General features: G+C 47.4%; 2 protein-coding genes across 4 annotated transcripts; one reads left to right on the forward strand and one right to left on the reverse strand.

Moving 5' to 3' along the window:
* Nucleotides 1-28: 28 nt before the first annotated feature.
* DUSP12 (dual specificity phosphatase 12) lies at nt 29-4,137 on the reverse strand. Of its 2 annotated transcripts, none has more exons than XM_074853811.1 (6): nt 3,534-4,117; nt 3,330-3,443; nt 3,124-3,242; nt 2,057-2,153; nt 1,126-1,312; nt 29-509 (listed from the first exon to the last, which is right to left on the reverse strand). In XM_074853811.1, the coding sequence occupies exons 1-6, from the start codon at nt 3,815-3,817 to the stop codon at nt 348-350; spliced, it is 963 nt and encodes a 320-aa protein (XP_074709912.1). In that variant the 5' UTR covers nt 3,818-4,117; the 3' UTR covers nt 29-347. The 2 variants fall into 2 exon arrangements, 1 of the variants encoding a protein (XP_074709912.1); XR_012626777.1 differs by having other exon boundaries at nt 339-509; nt 1,126-1,375; nt 2,057-2,209; nt 3,534-4,137.
* TENT5C (terminal nucleotidyltransferase 5C) lies at nt 3,160-20,388 on the forward strand. Of its 2 annotated transcripts, none has more exons than XM_074853800.1 (2): nt 3,160-3,269; nt 14,358-20,388. In XM_074853800.1, the coding sequence occupies exon 2, from the start codon at nt 14,385-14,387 to the stop codon at nt 15,555-15,557; it is 1,173 nt and encodes a 390-aa protein (XP_074709901.1). In that variant the 5' UTR covers nt 3,160-3,269; nt 14,358-14,384; the 3' UTR covers nt 15,558-20,388. The 2 variants fall into 2 exon arrangements, with proteins under 2 accessions (XP_074709901.1, XP_074709892.1); XM_074853791.1 differs by lacking the exon at nt 3,160-3,269 and adding an exon at nt 11,426-11,491.
* Nucleotides 20,389-21,301: the final 913 nt, after the last annotated feature.

The following is a 21,301-nucleotide window of genomic DNA, read 5'->3' on the forward strand; positions in this document are numbered from 1 at the left end:
ATCAGAAGATAAGCAGCACTGCTGGCCACAGCCTGGAAGTAACATGTTAGCATTCCTTGTAAATGAGGAGTTGAGACCTTCTGTAAATAGCAACAGATGAAGTGAGAATGTATTAAAAACATCACATTCAGGCATTTTTGTACATATTTTACCACTGTGTAACACCTCTGTGAAGTGTTTTGCTATTTTATATATATTATAGATACAACAAGCTTGAATAGAGCAGACATTCAAGTAATTCCACCACATTACAAAGGGCTGGAAGTCACAAGCTCACTCCTGGCAACCACCGACGAGCCAGCAGTTCTCCGTGGACATTAAGAAATCCACGGAGGGAAGCGACAAGTTCAGGTTTTGGCAGTTTGGAAGTTACCAACTGGCAGCGTCCTCACTTCATCCACTCGACTTTTGTGGATCTGGAAGGCAGGCGTCACCCAGCGGCCACAGGAACACTGCTCGCCCCGCCAGCTGAAGGAGCCCAGCTTCGACGTGCATTTGGGACACAGAAGCTGCAAGAAAAACACACAAACTAAGGTGCACACAGACGTGTGTCTATTTAAAAGGTACTTTATGGTACACCTGTGTTGAGCCTGCTCCTTCCCTTGTAACACTTCACAGAATGCAAATGGGCTGCAAAACAGGCAAAAAAGCTCAAGTGGCATGGCTGTTCAGCCCTGGGGTGTAGCAGACAGCTGTGCTGGCAGAAGGGAGGGGATGGAAGTGCAGCTGCTTGGACTCAATGTGGTTCCAGGACAGTTTTGCCAGACTCCAGAAAGCCTCGGTCAGCCTGAGACCACAACAGGTTTTGTAAATCCCACAAACTCTTTTCTCATACTAAAAAACAGCCAACAAACCCTCTCCAACACCCTGGCTTGTGTTCTCAGTCCAACGAGATCACCAGTTCCTTTCCTTATAAAAGGATAATTTATAATGATTTATCCTTAATAATTTTATCCTTATAAAAGGGTATTTAAGAATCTGTTCATAAGCTGCAAAATTCATGCCAAAAAGGCCAGGAGACCTAGGTCCTTGGTGGGGGGGCGCTTCCACATAAGGGAACAGAAAGAGTTTGCTCAGCCTTTGCTAAAAAAGCACCCAAAAAATAAAGCATGTGCTGCCCTTTACCTGTCCTTCCATTACTCCGAGCAACGCTGGCTCCATCCACTGCACGGGCTCGGTGAAGTAAGAGGTACATTTTTCTCGGCCATCGCCACAAAGCTGAGCAGAGTCCGTTATCCTCTTGTGGGCAAAGGCTGTTGGTCCGCTTCCTTCCGCGTGGGACAAAATGCTGGAGCTACGGAACAGAGCACGCCTGCCCTCCACAACAAAGAGGGGGGAAAAGAAGTAAAATAGTTGTTTTTTTTACTGGGGAAACCTACAGACAATAGAAAACAGAGACATGGACCTCTTGAGAGTAAATAATCAAACAAGATTACAAATCCTACATTTCTTTTTTATTTAGTCAAGAAAGTCAGCAGGTACTGACTCCATTCAGGGTTGCTTCTTAACAAATCTAGTGATTTCTGTAGTTTTGGGCTCTGCCCCACAGCTGGATGCCGTCTTTTATATAGATCTATTTTTAAACAATTCCTGCCTACTAAACATTTAAATCTACGCTCATATACTTGAAGAAACCTACACATAGGAAATAGCACGATTATTCACTTTCACTTTAAGCAATCCATAAAAAGCAGTTAAATACAGTAAACCCCAAAATCTACCAGAAATTTCTTCTGGAGAAACTGATTGTCAAAAACTAGAAGTTATGGTTGCAGAGCAAGCAACTTCACAGTGCCAAGCGGAATTATGCCTGCCTGTAGAACGTGGCAGGTTAGGCTGCACAAGTGCTGCACAACTCCAAGGAACAAAAAGTTCTGTATTTCCTAAGACACTTTTATTCATCTGATTTTTTTGTGGCACACAAGGCATGGAAACTTAGGCAAGAGCTCATCCCTGTCCTGAAAATAATGACATGCCCATTGATTTACGTGGGCTATTTTTCTCTTCAGTTGATATCAAAATGACATTTTATGCAGACATAGAAAAGATTCAGTACCTGCATTTCCTGCACCTGTAGAGAACCTCTGTGTTTGGAGTCTGACATATATTAGATGGATCAATAGCAAAGACTTCTCGGGGCAAGTCTTGAAGTTCTGCAGAGAGGTCAGTACCAAGTTGTGAATCAGATCAGTGCAGCCACGCTGCATTTCTGTGGGACAAGACAGCACTGTGCCTCTGCCGCTGTCACAGCATGCAGAAGCCACCTTCTCATTTATTTGTCTGCTCACCAATTCCATTAGATAAGCTAAAAATGAAAGAGCTTCATCCCACCACACCTAAGATTTGCTTAAACGCAAGAATTGGGATCTAGACTTTGGCCTTAAGAATGGCAAAATAGTTGCATTTTGATTTCTTACTTAAACAGAAGGTAAAGGCAGAGTAGGATTTAGAACAGTTCTGCCAGTCTTTTAATGCACACAATACAGAAAGTCAGCTTATGAACGGGAACTGCTGGGGAGAATGACACATACAGGGAGAGAGAGAGCACTGTTGTGCTGAATATGCAACACAGATCTTGCAAAACAGCTACGGATTATTATTTTATTATAAAATTACACATATGCACATGTATCTACTACTAGAGTCACTCTTTGTCAAGTTAAAGTATGAAAGTCTACTTCATACTTGATTTCAACTTTATCTCAGTTTTGCATTTGTTACTTTTATTTTTTTAATTTCAGTGCTTTCTATTTAGAGGATGTTCACTTTGCTTAGCCAGGTACATAAAAATCAGGAAACGTACCACACCGACCTTTACCGTTGCTGCATTTTGCTAAAGAGAACAGTTCCTTATGGATCTTATTTCTCAGGCATCTCTCAAAGACACTCTTCCTCCCCACTGATGAGCTGGAATTCTTTAGGGCCAGTACGATGTGAACGTTTGCCCTGCCAACTCAAGGCTCGGCTGCTTTGAGGGCAATACTCAAAAAAGTCAATCACCTCTGACATGGCCTTCTGTGTCCATTTCAGGATAGCCCGGCCCCACCTTGGGACCACCCGCCCCGGCTCAAGGCCGATGCTCCCGGGGCCCAGCTCGGCCCCGCCGCCCCCCCCGCCTCTCACCGGGGTACCTCTCCGTGAGCATCTCCAGCCGGTACCGCTTGTAAAGGGCGCTGCTGCTGTCCACGGCGCAGCCCATGGCCTCGTAGAGCTTCAGCTGCCCCTGGAAACCGGGGTTCACCCTGCGGTGGGGGCGAGAGGAGAGCGGGGTGAGGGGGCGCCGGGCGGGTGGGGAGCGGGGGTCAGCGGGCGGGGAGCGGGGAACCCACTCGGCGTCGGGTTTGGCGGCCCTGACGGCGGCGTAGGCCTCCTCCCAGCCGAGTCCCTCCGTCTTCATGAGGTAGGCGGTCACCACGGCCACGCTGCGGCTCACCCCGGCCTGGCTGCAAGGTAAGGACAGGCCAGGCCGGCCATGAGAAGCGCCGCCCGGGGGAAGGCGGCCGGCCCCCCCGCCCCGCCGCCCCGGCCCTCACCAGCGGACGAGGGCGGCGCCGCCGCCCGCCCGCGCCTCGCCGATGAAGGCGGCGCAGTCGTCCAGGCGGCTCAGCAGGTCGGTGCCGGGCTCGTCCCGCGCCCGGACGTGCATGGTCCGCAGCCCCGGCACCGCCGGCGGCTCCTCCGCGTCCACCGTCAGCACCGCCACCACCCCCGCCGCCGCCAGCGACTCCGGGGACGAGCACGACTCCGCGCCGCCCACGTAGAGCCCCGGCAGCACCGGCACCATGCCACCGCCCCGGCAACCGGGAGCCGCCGACATAGCAGCGAGCCCGCGGCGACCAGGCAGGGTGCCGCCCCCAAGATGGCGGGGCCGCGGCCGCCACTCCCAAGATGGCGCCCGGCCTCCCTTGCGCGCGGCAGGCGAGGGCGCTAGGGGAAGGGTGTTGCCATGGAGACGGCGGTGGCCGCCTTGTCGCCGGGCGGTGGCCCGCTGGGCCCGGGCCCCGCCGGGAGCAGCCCGAGGAAGGCGGCAGGGCCGGTGCCGCTCGTGGCCGTGGCGGGGCGGAGTGTCACCCGTGGGCCGTCGTCACCTTGTCCTCTTTAAAATCAAGGAGTCTCCCACCTTCCTGTCCTGCCTCCTTACAAACACTCAGAAAACAAATACTTATTAAAAAATCTCCCAATACGTTGTGATTGGACTCCCATTATTTTCAAATTAATCTTGTGGTTTTGAGGCCCCCATTTGCCCCTGTTTGTGTGGTTTGCATTGACATTTTTTTTTTACTTTGGGGATGACGTGGAAATGATTCTCCAACACTCTCAGAGTGGTTTTCTCGTAACCGGTTTCTTCTGCGCGGAGTCGGTGGGTTGCTCTTTCCAGATGGGTGCCTGGAGTTTGCTTCAGTGCAACCTCCTGTGGGGTTTAGAATAGATACAGATAGATCAGAGGTAAACCCCCCAGGAAAATCCAACCCAGTCTGAACTTCTGATTTCTGCTATCCTTGCTCCTCGGATTTCTGCTATCCTTACTCCTCAGAATAGTCCTGCGATGCCAATGGTGCAGAAAGGAGACCCAGAAGAGCAGTTATTTGGGAAGCCTGGGGAAGCTACGCCGTGATCCAGATTGGTGGTTGTGAATCGCTGGCTTGGAGATTAAAACCAAACAGCAGGACTGTGAGGAGCCTTCACTTACTGTGTGATCCCTGGCTACTTTGTAGGACAGTCACTGTGAGCAGGATTCTCTGAGACAAGGAAATCAAGCACATGGGAAGTCTGCTGGAAAATGCATCAGCTTGCTGCTAAGGTCTGTTAAACGGCCGCATCCACCTAAGTGGGAGCACAGTCGGCATGCTGAAGAAAGCAGACAGCAGTTAGCCTTAACTCTTTCTAGATGGAGGCTTCTCACTCCAGACTCAAACTGCAAGCACCTTTTTAATGTCACAGGTTTTGCATCCCCGTGAACCTTTTTTGTTATGCACGTTACAAACCGGTTACACTTCCCATTGCAACCTAAACTGGAAGCCAGACCAAATGACTCCTTACTGGCCTCGTCTGAAATATCTGAATAGGCTCTTACCACTGAAAATCAAATGTCTGGCCCAGCTTGAAAACTGCCCCACTCCTCTGTTTTACAGCAGCTCTCATGAAACAGATTTTGAACTACAAAACAGGAATTGTAACTAAATCCAGATTTTTATTCTGATCTCTTACTGTTAAGTGAGCTATGACTTGTATTCAGCACTGAAATCCGATGCAGCTTAACGAAGAGGAATCCTATATTCTGGTAATCTTCCTTGATTCCAAGGTTGTCCATGTGACACTGTTGAAGACTGGAGCAATACAGAAATCTCGGTGCAGCCACTTTTTTTCTGCCCATCATAAGGTTCTGGTCTGTTCTATGGTGAAAGTAGACAAAGCACTCACTTTTCCTCCCATAGACAAGGATACTCTCTCTTAGCTCTTAGCAGGATGCCTGTGCACAACATTACCACCCAACACATCACCAGACTTAGCTCTTCCTTCTCGTCTCCAGAGACCCCAACACTTCACTTCCTCCTCAAGTCTTTTTGTCCAGAGGGATCTCTACCACATAGCTGCAAGTTTTCCCCAGCATAGGCTAGACTTTGCAAGTTTCTGAGCCCAGGTAAAATGTCAGATTTCACTAGAAAGAGCTATGGTAAAGCTATCTCCTCATGTGGGATGTGTAACCTTACCCTACCTCCCCTGTATGAGATAAGAGAGTCTGAAAGCCCTGATTATCCATTACTGGGAGGAGTGTTGTAGCACAGCTCTGTACGAGACAGCTGTAGGCTAAACTGTTGCAAAAACATCTGCAAGGGCCTCTTGGATCCTTGCAGGATGCCGGCTGGCCACAGAGAAGGTTAAGACCGACACTTGATAGGGTGAGACCAAAACCTGGTGGGAAGGGAGATTGTTATCCCCTTCCCACAGGAGAGGCAGATGGAACTGGGGTACCGGGGAGTAGCTGTCACACCGCAGAAGGGATGGGCCACCACAGAGGTCCTGCTGGGGCTGCTACCCACCCGTGTGCTCATCAAGGACTCCCTCACCAGTGCCAGCGGGGAGCATCCAGCCTCGCTGGGAGATGGACAGTGGGACAGCGGCTTCCAGAGCTGCAGAGCTTCCATGTGGTGCTGGTGGCCCACCGAGGAGATGGAGATGGCTCTTTGTAGTTGAGATGGGCCCCAAGGCTTCCGAGACTGCCAGTCCACTGCAGCTTAAAGTTCGCTGTCATCCTGCCTCATCTCCTGTGCTTGCCCTGGTGCCGGTGTGATCACATGCTGGCCCAGCTAGCAAGCGGCTCCAGCCAAAGGCAAATCCCCTCTTTGGATGGATTAGTTTTAAGTTGCATAAACCTGACCCAAAAGAAAGAGCGTGGCTGTGTTTCTGAAGATGGGGAGTCTCTTGTTTAGATTATTTTAAGCTATAGAACTGTGCAAACCCTCTTTTCCGGTTGCCATTGCCACCAGCTAGATATAAAGGGCCTACTGAAAACACCTTAAAGAATTCATACAAGTTTTCAGTAACAGCCCATATAATCTACCAGGGAAAAAGAGCATGCTGAAAAGAAAGACAGGTGGAAATTTAAAACAGAACAAACTGTGTATGGACCTTTAATTGTGAGAGCTGATAACAACTGCAGCAAACTACCATGGGGAAACACTGGATTATCCATCTCTTGAGCGATCTGAAGAAACTCTGCAGGCAAGTCCAAGTTATTGAAGGTGCAGTGAGTTTTGTGGTGAGATTATATTATCCAGGGATTATATGAGTACTAAGAGGTGGTTAATCATCTCCACTAGCCTTCAAATCTGTGAATTTGCAGAGGCAAACTACCATCTGCAACTAAAACCAGTGGCAGAAGCGAGAGGTAGGGCTCACAGATGCAGACTCCCAGGGGGTTGGCCCAGTCGTGATGTGACCACTACACTCCTCCACACTGGTTGCTAGAGCTGTGGATGATGAGGGGATATGAAAAAGATGTGATTTCAAAGAGAAAACCTGTGGTGGAGGAAAGTACAGACTGCGTGGGGCAGAGTCCATGGGCAGCTCAGCACCCAAGAGCTTCGCACAACTAAGGCTGTGCTCCCGAAACCTCGGTGTTTCTCTGTACTTGCCTTTGCTGTGTTTGCCACCTGCAGCCTGACGTGACGTGTCCTGAGTTTGTTCACAACTCCCAAATCAGAGTAAATTTTTTTTCAGTCTGATTTGCAAACCCTCTTTCTCCCCCCACCTCCGCCTCCTCCTTCAGCCTTTGTCTTCTTTTCCTGCACCACCGAAATTTTTGACGGTTCGTTCTCCCCCTGGGTTCCAGGAAACCGTGTGACTAATTAAGCAGTTGGGGCAAGCTCAGGTGCAAGGAAAAAAACAAGTCAGATGACGGGCCGTGGCCCACTCGCTCCAGTGAGTGCATTCCATCTCAGCATGGGTCTGCCCTGCTACTTTGTAAGGGAGAAGAAAATGCTGGGCTTTCCCTGGGCTGCCCGCTCCGGAGCCTCACAGCACAACTGGATCAGCAAAACTGAGTCTCCTGCTGTGGAAGCAAAAGTGCTGGAGGCCCAGGCAGAGGCGTAACCTCCTCTTCCCTACTGGAAGAATTTGGCCTGTGTACTTTGTCACACATTCGAGTGGCTCCGTTCCGTCAGGTTTTAAGCAGTTTGGGGTGTGTACATCAGAGGGTTTGTGAGAAGGAGTCTGCAGCCCACAGCCCGAGTTGCCAGAGGTGGCACGCAACAAGGCAGTGGAAGGGCTAAAGGGTGGGGACATCTTCAAAAAGACATTCGTGAAAGACAGCAACTCCGGGTTTCTGTGTTCTCTTCGTGTCTAAACGCAGCAGGAGCATGGAGCTCCCACTTTGCACGGGTCCTGCTGGTGAAGGGGCCTGCTGGCATTTCTTAGAGAAGGGGTGTTTCTTGGCTTTTGCTGAGCTCAGAACTTGGTGGGAGCTGGGAAGCCCTACACAGTAGCATCTCATCCCTTGGAGCAGGAACTTCCCAGCTGTCGCTGTGCTTCTTAACAGCAAATTTAACCTCAGATTTTTGAAAGACCGCTGTTCCCTGCATGAGTACACTCTGCACGTCTATACTGGACTTCACGTGTCTACTTTTATCCATGTATCAGGAGGAAGGATTGCTGCATCTCCCCGCAGGAAACCTCAAAGGCTTGTAAAGGCAGCCAGTGACAGAGAAAGGGCCTCACTCTTGATACTCTGCAGGAGGATTTCACCATAGCCCCACGTGGGTGGGATGTTCCTACCTGTCTCCACGCTCTCAGCATCTGCAGACATGCAGTTACGCCACATGTCAGACAAAAGAGTTTCCCAACTGCAGATTTGATGCTCAATTATAGAATGGAGCATGACAGCTACTACTACCGTGTATTAATAACTCTGCTCCCCCTTATGGCTTTAACAGCTGTAGCAACCAAGATTTATAATGACACATTATGTTCAGCAATGCATCACGTAAGGAAACTAATCTGACAGTGCCAGGTCACTGAGCTGACTTACAAGTTTTTAAGTGCATTTCTTCTGCCAAATTTGCTGCCCTATTTACTGGATTGAAATCAACAAGGTGCACTCTGTTCATAAAACTGTACTTGCCTCTGTTTTGGCAGCTTCCAGACTCTTTTTCCCCGTCTCACTGCCATCCCAGGAGCCATTTGGTCCTTCTTCCTTCCTGAAAACCCTTTGAAACGGGTCTTGTGGTGTGTATCCTGATATAGGGTACACTGCAGGACAGGTGAGGGGGGACTGTAGCTGGGAGGAGGCTCAGGGAAAACGAGCAGAGATGAGGGGTGGAGCGGCTGTGGGAGAAGGCTTGTCCAAGAGCATAGGGGGACTGCGGCTGCTGCCACTCACTGCCTCTCGGCAGGAATTTGTCTGTATCCCAGTCGCTCTCAGGAAAAAGGACGGCTTGCCAGGATTGGGATCATCCGTTACTTCTCCCGAGGCTCAGCGTTGCAGTTGGCAGTGGCAAAGTCAGTCCTAAATAAACGTTAAATGTTAAGACAGTACCCCGGAGCTGAGTCTGGGTCCGCATCAGAGCCACCTCGGCAGCCACAGCACCCAAGCAGTAACCCATGCTTCTTAATCTCTCGTCTCGCCGGTGGGCTGTGTGCTCCCACGGGTGGGCTGCGTGCTTCCACAGTTTCCATCCTCATGGCACAGTAACGCAGTGCGCAGACACGGGCCGATGGATAGCAGGCCAGCTCTCCTCAGAGGGAAACGGGCTCGCTCTCCCAGGCGTTCATTACCTTGTTATTCCTGCAATTTACCCAGGTCCAGCAGACTTTAAATGGCGTTTCAAAATCCCATCCCATGGACCCCTTCTGTGGGACCAGTGAAAAGTGGTTAAAAAGAACAAGTGTAATTGTTAGGAGGTCTAAATTCACTGCAGAGAGTGCTGCACTCCCACTGACAAACACTCAAGGTCTGCAAACCAGAGGAGGCAGAAAACACCCCAGGTATCCTCTGAGACAGAGTTGAGATAACTCTCTTTTTTCAAACATTTTTGTGAAACAAGAACTTCTAAACAAATAATGTAAATGGTGAACCTTTTAGTAAGACTTTAACATCTGTAATAGCAGTATGCGCTGCAGTTTATCTTTGCCTTTGTTGGTATCTAATGAATATTACAAATAGAAAATATTTTTCAACATGTAATTTAATTGCTGTTTGCCCAGGGGGCAACAGAAAATATACTGTCCAAAATAATCAGTTATTGTCATAAGACAATAGTATTTGAGGCAGAAATATTGCTGAAGAAATATTCTTAAGAGATGAGACCATTCACTATTTTAATCTCCAAGTGAGACATTTCCTTACTGGTGGTTATGCCTCCATCATCTCTGCTACTACTTCTTTTTGAGTCCCCTATTATCTTTCTTGTTTTAGAAACACAGGAAAAAGATGTGGAGAGAGATCTGGATCCTCATGTCCAACTCTGTACCACCACAATCATATTACATATTTTCTTTCCTAGCCTTGTCTTGAAATGAGTTTGTTTTATTCCCCTCCCTCCCTCTCGTGATGCTCTGAATTCATGGTTATCTCATGGGGCAAAAAGATGGTAATTTGCCTTGAATGTGATTCTTGTGTCAATGTTATCCTTTAAATAGCTCTTTTTGTTTCCTGTTATTTATCCCAATAGTGAGCTATCGGAGAAAAATAAATAAATAAACCAACCAACCTACCCCATATTCCTGCTCAGTTTCGGCTTTGTTGGTGAAACAAGGCAAAGTCTGTTTGTGTTTGCTTGGCAAAGAGCGGCTTTTCAGTTTCCTCTTACAAGGTCAGCTCTTCTCCCTCTGTGTGTGTGTGCAGGTTATAATTTATCTTTCTTGACTGTGTGTGACCAAACAGTGTAACAGATGCGTTGGTTTTTTTTCCCTAATGCTTTGTAAATACTTTTTTAGCTCTACTAGAAATATGTCAGCTGGCTTGTCCTAGGATAACTTTTGCTTTTTTTCCTGTGTACTTGTTCCGATTATCCCACAGAAGGCAAATATCCCAGGTCCTTTCTGTCCTCTTTTGCTGAAACGTTGAGGGTTTACCGCAGGAACTGTAGCTTTTATCCCCGCAGCGCATGTTTTTGCACCATGTACTATTAAAGGCCAGCAGATTTTTATTACTCTGGATCTCCACGTAATTCATTGCTTCCTGATAGCTCGTCCTCCCCCATGTCTCCAGTGCCTCCCACAGCTGGGATTTTCAGCCTCTCGCTCTCTCAACACTTTTGCCGTGTCCTTGAGATCGCATCCTTGAAGTTTTTGTCTTAACTCCTAGTTTGGCTGTTTCCGATGTGGCACCGAAGGAAACTCTGTAGCAGAGCCTGGAAATGTTAGATCTATGCGGACAGTTCTGAGACCAAGGTACCTTTGGGAAGCCCATGTTGTGTTTCAGCCCGCTGCTCGCTGTAGTCCGCTTCCCTCCCTTCCGTTATTCCCTTGAAACGTTTAGGCCGTGGCCTTCCCCTCCGTGTGCAGCCGGACATACCCGGAGGAGGGGTCGGAAAGCGATCGTTGGGTCACCCCTGCCGCTACCTGTCGGGGAGGGGGGAGCCCCTGGAGGCGGGGGGGTGAGGGCTCCATGGCGCGGGCAGCCTCCCCCGCGCTCTCCCCACCCCGATCCCCGCCGGGCTCCCGGGCCGAGCGCCCGGCGGCCCGAACGGCGGCCAAACCCGCCCCCGCCGCCCCGCGGCGGGAGGGCTGGGACGCGGGGCGGAGATTTAGGGCGGGGGGCGGGGGGGGAGCCCCGCCGCGGCGGCCGTTACTGAGGCGGCCGTTACTGAGGCGGCCGTTCCCGGTGCCGCCGCCTCGCGCCCCGCCCGCCATTTACCTCACGGAGGGGGGGGGAAGGGGCGGGGCGGGGCAGTGGCGATAAAGGGGCGGGCGCGGGGGGGCAGCGGGGTGCGCGCGCGGGAGGCTGGCGCGGTCGCTCGGGGAGCGCGGGGAGCCTGGGCTGAGCGGAGCGGTGAGCGGCGGGGACGGGACGAGGCTCGGGGCTCCGCTCCGGGGCAGAGCCGGGCGGGGTGACTGACAGGAGGAGTCTCCTGCAGGCAAGCGCTTGGTAGCACTTTTTCAATGGTTGTTGTTATTTAAAACCGTTTAACGGCACGTTCCGCGTGCCCCGGGTGAGCGCGGGCACGGCCCCCTGAGGGGTGCGAGGTGGGGGCGAATTGCCCCCTGAGGGGTGCGAGGTGGGGGCGAATTGCCCCCTGAGGGGTGCGAGGTGGGGGCGAATTGCTCCCTGAGGGATACAAGGGGAGCGAATTGCCCCCTGAGGGGTGCGGGGGGGGGGGGGGGGGCGGCACCCTGAGGGGTGCAGGGGAGCCCGCTCATCTCTCCACTCGGGAGAAAACGTCTTGCAAAAGGAGCTCACCCCCCCGCCCCGCCGCCTGCAGTGCCGCTGAAGTTTGGAGGGGACTTGTAACACTGAAGTGTCACAGGGGTGCTGCTCGGCGGGAGGTACGGTCGTCTAAAGATTTTGAGGGGCTGTGTCAAGTTGTATCGTACAGGGGGAAAACTGCTGCTCTGGAGTAATGTAGCTCATGATGACAAAGGTGAAGGTGTGTTGTCCTCACTCCCCTTCTGCCTCTGATTTGAGGTTTGCATCTAAGTGAAGCTACAGTACTCTTTACACTTGGTATTGAAGATAGTGCCCGTTTTAGCTTCAGAGTTGTTTTCTCCCCCAGTGAATGAGCATTTTCAGGTGTTGGGTCTTCTTGTGATGGAAAATGTTGCTGGTGAAACAAGAGACATGCGAACTGCTAGTATCCCAAATATGTTAAAGTCACTAAGATCCTGTTGTCACTGACATAAATCTTGCAGAGTAGGCAAACATGTGAGTGATTTGGGGGTGGGAGGCTTCATAGGTTCACAGCCTGAGAATTAAGCTCTCCCCTGAACTGGAAATGCAATCCTTCATCCTCCCCCCCACAAGGGCAGCAACACGAGTTGTTCTCCTAGGTGAGGATCAGCCAGCAGAAGGGGGTGTATGTGGCGGGTTGGGAAGCACTGCTGCCAGTCCTTTCTAGTCCCTAGGTGGGCTGTCTGTGTTGTCTTGGCTGCTGAGAAGGCTACATCAGGAAGGAGGTGAGGGAACGCTTTCAGAGGTAGTAGCTGAAAGCACTTGCAGCTCAAGCTAGAAGTCATGGAAAGCTCTTGTGTTCTTTAGTGATCTGAAGGATTTAATGAAAATACAGTGGGTTTAAGATGAAAATGTACTTTAATGTGTTTGAAGTGCCTGAGGGCAACTGCTGGCAGGCTTGATGCCTCTGGGTTTATGCTGCGTTGCAGCCTTAAGGGATTGAGTTTGAAGAACCCCTTGATTTGTCCTAGACTAATAATTTTGAGAATCACAGGTTGGTTTTGTGCCCACTGGAGCTGATGTGACCTGTAGCAGCAGAGCTTGTAGTGCAGCAGCTCATGCTCAAGGACAGAAATTGCTTCTCTGTGAGCATTTTTACTGTATATTTTATCTGGGATTTGACTCTCTCCTGTAGAGGAGGTGTCAGGTCAAAAGAGCTGCTCAAAAATTAAAAGCTGGAAGAGGACAGGCATGAAATGACAGTAGTTGCTCTTTGAATCTTGCTTAAACGGTGTTCCGTGCACTATGTTGGTGCATGTTAGGAAACTGTATGGTTGGGTTTTAAGCAATTCTTGGTAGGCAGGAGTTAACTACCTTAAGTCTGACCTTGGCAGCTGTGGTCTTCACAAGTACTTGGGGCAGAAGAAGGTGAGGCCTGAATTAGTATGTAGCTGGCAGGAAGCACCTGGCCACAATAGAAACCTGGAACACTTAAAAAGAGAAAAGTGTATTAATACCAGTTGGAGTTGCATGACTGTGGAACATATGTAAGTATCTGCATACTTCAAAACACAAGCCACTTGAGCTCAAGAGAATGATCTGGTCAACTGTGACAAGACTCCTTAAAAAGTGGAGAAGTTCAGACGAGGCTGTGACCCATGTCTGGCCAGTGAGGTTCTTAAGTCTGTAGTATTAAAGTGCAACACTATGTGTGCCTTAACCTCATCGAAGTGTATGCCAGCTCTTAACAGCTTGTTTGCCCTCCACAAATGAGCAAAAGATTGGGGCAAGCATGAATATTTCCAGAAAGGTCATTTGATTATGCAGTGTGTCTGAAGAACAGAGTTGGCTACGAAGACTGGAGTGCAAATTGTGTCGTTCTCTTACCTGACTTTGTAGCTGAAATTCTGTCCAGGATGCTGAAGTGTTGTACCTTTTTGCAGGAGCAAGCTGTACTTGGCCCTTAGCCCATGAGTGGTAGATGCTGGATGGTTAAGAAAGGAAAAACTTATATGATTTTTTCCTCTTCACACATCTCAGGCATAATTAAAGCACACAATTAAAGATTGGATGTCAAAATTCTGAAACTAACACCTGAGTGTCTTCCATTGTGTTAACTGGAGAGAGCAGTTTGAGCTTTATGTGTAATGAAACAAGTTCAAAGCTTAATTTTCAGAAGTGCTTTGCACTTATGGCTCCTCTGGCATCGACTGGTGCTGCAGGTGGTATTTAGGTCAAGCTTATGTGTCATCTTCGTTGATAGTTTCCCTTTGACACAAACTGGTTTGCTGAAGTACTTAATTCTACCTCACTGTAGGAGGACAATGACAACTAAAATTTTGTGCCTGCACCAATAGAGAAGCTGAGTATCATTTCAGGTGAAAGTCTTCCTGATAATAATTTTTACATAGAATTATTTCTTTCTAGTTTATATCTGTGTGCATAGGTGGAAACTTAGAGCATAGGATGTATCTAGGAAGCATGAACAGAAAGTCTGACTTGTCTTTTTTTTTATTCCACCTTCCTGTAGTTTCTTTTGGAGAAGAAAAACCTGAAGATGGCAGGCAAAGGAAGTAACGCAGACTGCATGTCGTGCAGCATACTGAACTGGGGGCAGGTCAGCCGTCTGCATGAGGTTCTTACAGAGGTGGTTCCAATCCATGGACGAGGTAACTTCCCAACGCTGAAGATAACCCTGAAGGACATTGTTCAGACGGTTCGGAGTAGGCTGAGTGAAGCAGGCATTGTGGTACGTGATGTCCGTCTGAATGGCTCTGCAGCTGGTCATGTTCTGGTCAAGGATAACGGGCTGGGATGCAAAGACCTGGATCTCATTTTTCAAGTTTCTCTTCCAAGTGAGGCAGAGTTTCAGTTAGTTCGAGATGTGGTGTTGCGGTCCCTCCTGAATTTCTTGCCAGAAGGAGTAAGCAAGCTAAAAATCAGTCCAGTAACACTGAAGGAAGCCTACATCCAGAAGCTAGTCAAGGTATACACAGAGTCTGACCGCTGGAGCTTGATATCACTTTCCAACAAACATGGCAGGAATGTGGAGCTGAAGTTTGTAGACTGTATAAGGCGACAGTTTGAGTTCAGTGTGGACTCCTTCCAAATCATACTGGACTCCCTGCTCTTTTACTATGACTACTCGGAAACCCCCATGTCGGAGCACTTCCATCCAACTGTGATTGGGGAGAGCATGTATGGAGACTTTGAAGCAGCTTTTGATCACCTCCAGAACAAACTGATAGCTACCAAAAATCCTGAAGAGATCCGAGGTGGTGGACTTCTGAAGTATAGTAACCTCTTAGTACGAGACTTCAGGCCCATGGATAAGGATGAGATCAAAACCTTAGAGCGCTACATGTGCTCCCGGTTCTTCATAGACTTCCCAGACATCCTGGATCAGCAGCGCAAACTAGAGACCTACCTCCAGAACCACTTCTCCAAAGAAGAAAGGAGGAAATATGACTACCTCATGATTCTGCGCAGGGTGGTGAATGAGAGCACGGTCTGTCTCATGGGACACGAGCGAAGGCAGACTCTCAACTTGATTTCTCTGCTAGCACTCAAAGTACTGGCAGAACAAAACATCATCCCTAATGCCACTAATGTTACCTGTTACTACCAGCCAGCACCTTATGTCAGTGACGTAAACTTCAGCAACTACTATCTTGCAAATGCTCCCGTGCCGTACAGCCAGTCCTACCCCACTTGGTTGCCTTGCAATTGATTGATTCACTTGAGTGTTCTTGAGTGGAGGCTACTGGAAGCCAAGATGCTGAGTGTATATACAGACAAATAATAACTGTAAGTTGGAGGTTTTCCGATGGAAACGTGGCTGCATTGGACTGTCCATTTCCTGGTGTGCAGTAGGAATATGCAACCAGGTGACCTGCTATGAACCTTTCAGTATATCTCTACAAATGCCAAGAAGCCTTATTACCTCTTCGTTAGGAGAAGAGAACCAGCAGCTAACTGTTAAGAGGAGTAGTTACAAAACTTGGTACTAGTTCTGGAAGTGGCTATTAACATGGGATCTAAGTGGAGTATTCAGTAAACTAGGTTAGTTAATAGAGGGAAGACTGTAAAATGTCTTGAGCAGAGCAGAAGCCACTCCTGGAATAGTAGCAAAACTCTGCTTTCTATTGCCTAACCTCATTGCATAACCTACACTTCCTCAGTTCAAGTTCTGGCCAACTTTCTATTGAACTAATTGCGGAAGAGTGGGCTTGTGTTGAACTTGGGCTGCTTCTACTTTCTGTCTGTGTGGAACAGGTAACCATATGGATACTGTCTGTCTTGTAGAGGGCCTACATGTTGTTTCCTGTAGTACCTAGGGATGTATGGTCCTGCCTCAAGTTCAAGATGAATTTCTTGGAAGTTGAAGATGGATTAGTTAGTCTATCTCTAAAGCATAAGCTGGCTAAATTTTTCTTGAGTACAAAAATTTGGAAGGTGGCATCTCTAAACATGTGCACCAAAATGTGATCTAAAACTTGCTAATGTGAAAAGTCCTTGAAATAAGGAATTGAAGCCTTAAATAGAATTGGAACCACAGTTTGAACAGTTAGGATGGAAGAATACAGTGAAGTCCAGGCTCAAGATAAAGCCTTTCTGACTGCATCTTTCGAAACAATTTTTGGCACAGTTGGAAAGTAGCACAGCTCTTACACTGAGGTTTGGCCCAACTTCCTCACAGGTCCACAGCAAGCAAAAAAACAAAAAGCAAAAAAACCACAAAAACCCACACCAAAAAATCCCTAAACCACTGTAAGTTGCAGGATGATGTGCACGCCTGCCACAGTATAAATTCCTAAAGTGCCTCCTAAAACGATTTTCTTGAACAACTTCAGGCAGGTCCTGAAGGCTTGTCTTTCTGTCGCCACTTAAGGGTTGAACTTACTGGTTTATCACTGGGTCACTGTATAAGGTGGTGTTTTGAGTGGTTAATCAAATTCTTCCCCTTTACTGGTCTTAACCTGCACTTGAAGAGGTATATAAACCCTAAGCAGAGCTCTCTGCAGACACTGTGGGTGGTGAAAGTCTGCCCCTGTTTTCAGAATAGCCTCTGGAGGAGTATGAACTCCCTTGGAGGTGTAAGGGGCTGACCTTCCTAAAGGGTGTGTGCTGAATTTGCTGCTTTGAAACTCCTCTGTTTTATAGGGAAGGTTAAGAATTCCCCAGTTATGTATATAGCTGTATTAGAAACTGGTATATGAACTGGATGATTTTCACTGAATAGTAAAATACATATAGCAAATGATCTTGAGTTTGCTTAACCAGAGAAATAGACTAGAAAGGCAAATCTTAGAGCTATTTAATATGTACTGGTGCAATGTTTAAGAATACTTGTTTGCTAAACCTTTTTCATGACTTCTAGTTGTCTCTGCAAGCTTGCAAAACCAAAGTGCCTGATCAAACAAATGATTTAAGCTTAGAAGGTCAAGCGGAAAGCAGGTGAAACACCAATGTATGGCTTCTGTTCAAGGTGGAGAACAGTAACAGTGCAGCACTCAGGACCAAAAACTTCTGGTTACTTTGCAAGTTCTCTCACTCGTTATAACTACTTCATAAAGACTGCCTCGGTAAAGCAGTGAGCCTACTCTTGTTCAGAATTTTTCGCTTGGCTTAGGAAGGCAGGGAGGGATACAATCTCAAAAGCAGACTGTAGCCAAGCATGCTTTAGCTTAATTCTTTGAACAGTCTTGTAAACAACAGTCAGTAACAAATAGACAAATAATTTGGTGTCTTCTGTTGTGTTTTTTTCATTAAAGGCTTCCTGAGTAGACATCCAAAGTAGCTAAACTTGAAAGTGAACCCAGCCTCTTTCACGAACTGTGGCTTGGACTTGACATAGCTTACAGACAAGGCATCTCTCACCCAAGACTTTGACTATTTGGAAGGCTTTTTAAAAACTAATATGATGCCAGTGTTGTTGTGTGTGTTAAACTTAGTGCAAGCTTACTGCTGGGATGCAAACACAGGTGTGAATAACTGCTGCATGCAAGGCAAGAGGTGGCCTAGTATAGAGTATTGCTAGAAAGAAGGAATTCTTTTGCTTAGGAGTTTGGAATTGCTATCATCTCTTAAATAGCTGTTTTTAAAGCCAGCCGAAGCTATACCCATTGCAGAAGTACACCATTGCCTAGAGGGACACTGGTTTACACATCAAATAGCTTAGACTCATGTATCTGTCTTGTGTGATCTCATGGCCGATCTTTAGAAACTTCCAGTGCATCAGCTCATGTAGAAGAAATGGTCAGGTGCTCAGGAGTCCTCCTCACAAGCTTGAAACAGACTTATGTTTTACCAGTCTTTGAACACCTTGGCTGCTGAACATCAGGCCAGGCGCATCTATTGGAAAAGTGCTAGAAAGAAGGCTTTACTGGGTTTCTACTGAGATAGAGCTACAGAGAATTTAAGCTTCGTGCTGTAAATGTTGTGCTTTTGCTAATGTAACCTGTTGCCGAGGCCTCTAAGGAAGCTTTACGTTGAATGCTTCCTCCCCAAACAGCTGACTTTCCTGGGTTTAAGCTTTGCAGGACTGCTGCGTTCCTTGCCTGGCTCTTAAGTTGCTCTTGCATATTAAAAATATCAATGCTATGTAGCCTGGATGTTAAGCTCTTGAATAGTTAAACTGTCTCCTGAAGCTGCACGCTACCTACTGCATTGACCCTGCTGCGTAAGGGATTGCTGGGACACCGTTCATCTCATTGCCTTCAAAATAATCCTGGCTTGGCCGGTAAAGCTGGAATATTTGGTAGCTGTTCATCACTGTGGTGCAAGCAGTCTACCCCTTTCTGTTTCAGGTTGTCCCAACAGTCTGCTGTTGCATGTGGCAGTGGCTTAATTTGGTGTGTGCTAGCTGGTTTGAGTTCAGGTTTATGGTGGCCTCTGGAGCAAGGAGTAACACGAGCGCTAGGTAAAAGCGGGTAAAAATGATGACCCAAGGCCAAGTCTAGGCTGTCTGCTTGATTCAGTCTCCCTTCGGTACTTAATGATGCCTCTGCGAACCTGCTCTATCCTCTGTTGCTCACTTGTGTGTCACATGGAGGTTAGAGAAAGACTACTAATACTCCAGACTATTACCCTAACACATTCCCTCGGGGCAGTGGCATCAAAACAAAGCTGCAGTAACACTAGACTGCAAGTCTTGTATCCGTGTATCATTCCTCAGGACTAGGCTTCTAGTCAACTAGACTGTGTGGTCTAAAATAGCTGTTTTCTTCCTGTAACTTAAGCTCTGCTGGGCTAAGCCAGTCTGAGGTTAAGCATCTGTTGTCAATATTTATTGCCAAGTCCCCCTTGACTTACAGTTTATTGGTGTGACTTCTTCATTGTAAGATAGAATTTTTTTTTAGTTTTATAAAGATGCTACCTAGGAGACATAGTAGTAGACTGGATTTTAGTCACTTTGGTAAAATCCCTATGCTGATTCACGGTCACTCTGAAAAGTTGTAAGGCAAAGCATGCTTTGTGCTTCCTCAGCTCAAGATTTAATTGTTGCTGTGTTTGTCCTCAGCTAGTTCAGTCAATCACTAAGCTGGAGGTTGAGGACTACTGCTTGCTTTGGAATAATCATTTTTCAAAAGATCCTCACACTTTAATAATCTTGTCCACAAAGCAGTAGGTAGTATTTAAATCTAGTCTGAATACCTAAAGCTTTTTATTGAAACTTAAAGACCCATATTTTGGGATTGGGTTCTGGGGTTAAGCATTTGGTATGTTTTGTGCCTAGGCTTCGTGGGTTTCTGATCACTAGAATAACTCCTAATGTTGGCAGTGACCTCTGCTTATCACTGTGAGTCCTTGGGAAAAGGCCTCTTAGAAGAGAACTTGGACAAATTGCTTCAGTTCTAAGCTGTCAGTGTACTGACGGTGCTTGTTCACTATCCCTCTCACTCAACTCATTCAGTCAGGGTGCCTTAATTGTTAGGCACAGGAATAAGCAATAAGTTGACCATAGTCACTGGCAACTTGGTCAAATTTGGGCACTGGGAGAGCCAAATGGATAGTAATAGTTCTAGCCTTTGCATCTAAGTCTTACTCGACCATTTGTTAAATACAGTGCAGTGTATTTCATATATGTTCTTTAATTTCAATGAAACTAGATATGAAATGGGATCCTGGGCTGTAGTTGTAGAAGCTTTGGGGGGAATGGTTGGAGCACTCTGGTTTTCCTGACTCATATTGGAAGAGAAGGCTACTCACTGAAATGTCTGAATTGGGCTTGTCTCTTTCTGATTAAAATTGCACTTTCTGTTGAAATTTAGAAGGCCTTTTTTTCTATGTTTATCTCTTATATTATTTTTTTACTATTAAAAGAAGTCAGCTTTTGGAAGATCTGTCTCATACCTCTTTGGAAGAAGTGAGTCTATTTTGTTTTGTTTTTAAGCTGGCAAAATGAGATATTTAGATTTGTGATGAGCCCAAATGTGAGATTGGTCACAGAACTTTGTCTGCTGTTCTGCACTGTGGTGTTCACTTGTCATTCTTGGAAACTGGGTTTTGGACCTTAATGATTCTGAAATACTTGTGCAAATAAACTTATGCTAAACATTGCTTGCCTCAAGTAATTCTTGCATCTAAGTAGTGCTGACAGAGTATTTGTGGAACTTATTGGCCAATGTGTAAAAGTACACTGGGGGGAGAAGTAGTGATGGGATACACAGTGATGCTTGGTTTTAGATATTATTCAAGGTACTTTTTTTTTTTCCCCTCATGAATGTACACATCTACCTCAACTTACTGAAGGTTAGTCAGTTAAGTGAGACACAATTCATCTTTCACATTGTAGTGACAGTTTCTATTTTGCCCTCTCTGACCATTTTCTGGTCTCAACTTGACTTTAAAACATGTCGAGGAACATCCCTAGGCCTGTTAGGTGGTGTCTGGTCTGAGCTAGAGCCTGCCAGTGTTCTGTGATGCACTCCAGTTTATATGCTGCTTCCAGTCAGGGGCCCCTGCCTACCTCAACTCATGAGCCAAGGAGGGGAGAAACAGTCAGCAATTGCTCTTCAAGTTATTTACAGGTTGAAAGTCTTTGTGCTTTCACTCTGTGTCCAAAGAGCTGATGCTTCTACATAGCGGTGGTCAATGGGGTTGAACCCCTCAAAGCTAAATAAAAGCTAGGGGCATGTGGCAGTCTACTTGCTACTCCTCCTGCTCTAGGATCAAAAATAAATGGACTGTAAAAAGTGGGCTTGCTTCTAATCCCCTCCAGAGCTCAGACAAGCTCTAGCCTCTCAACTAAATATTGCTGGAGAAATTCCAGTCTTCAGGACCTTGTAACACCTGCAGTTGAAACTTCTGTGGAGATTAGCAGAGGCGGTGTGATCCTGTGCAATGAGTGATGATTACCTGAAGCTTGTGCAGCCCCTTTTCAAGATGTAATTGCTTCCTTCTGAACTTAACTGGAGAACTGATGATGTGGCTGGGCAACATAAACCATCTGCTTGTCACCTGAAACTCCCT

The sequence above is a fragment of the Strix uralensis genome, chromosome 2 (genome assembly GCF_047716275.1).
Source record: "Strix uralensis isolate ZFMK-TIS-50842 chromosome 2, bStrUra1, whole genome shotgun sequence".
Lineage (NCBI taxonomy): Eukaryota > Metazoa > Chordata > Aves > Strigiformes > Strigidae > Strix > Strix uralensis.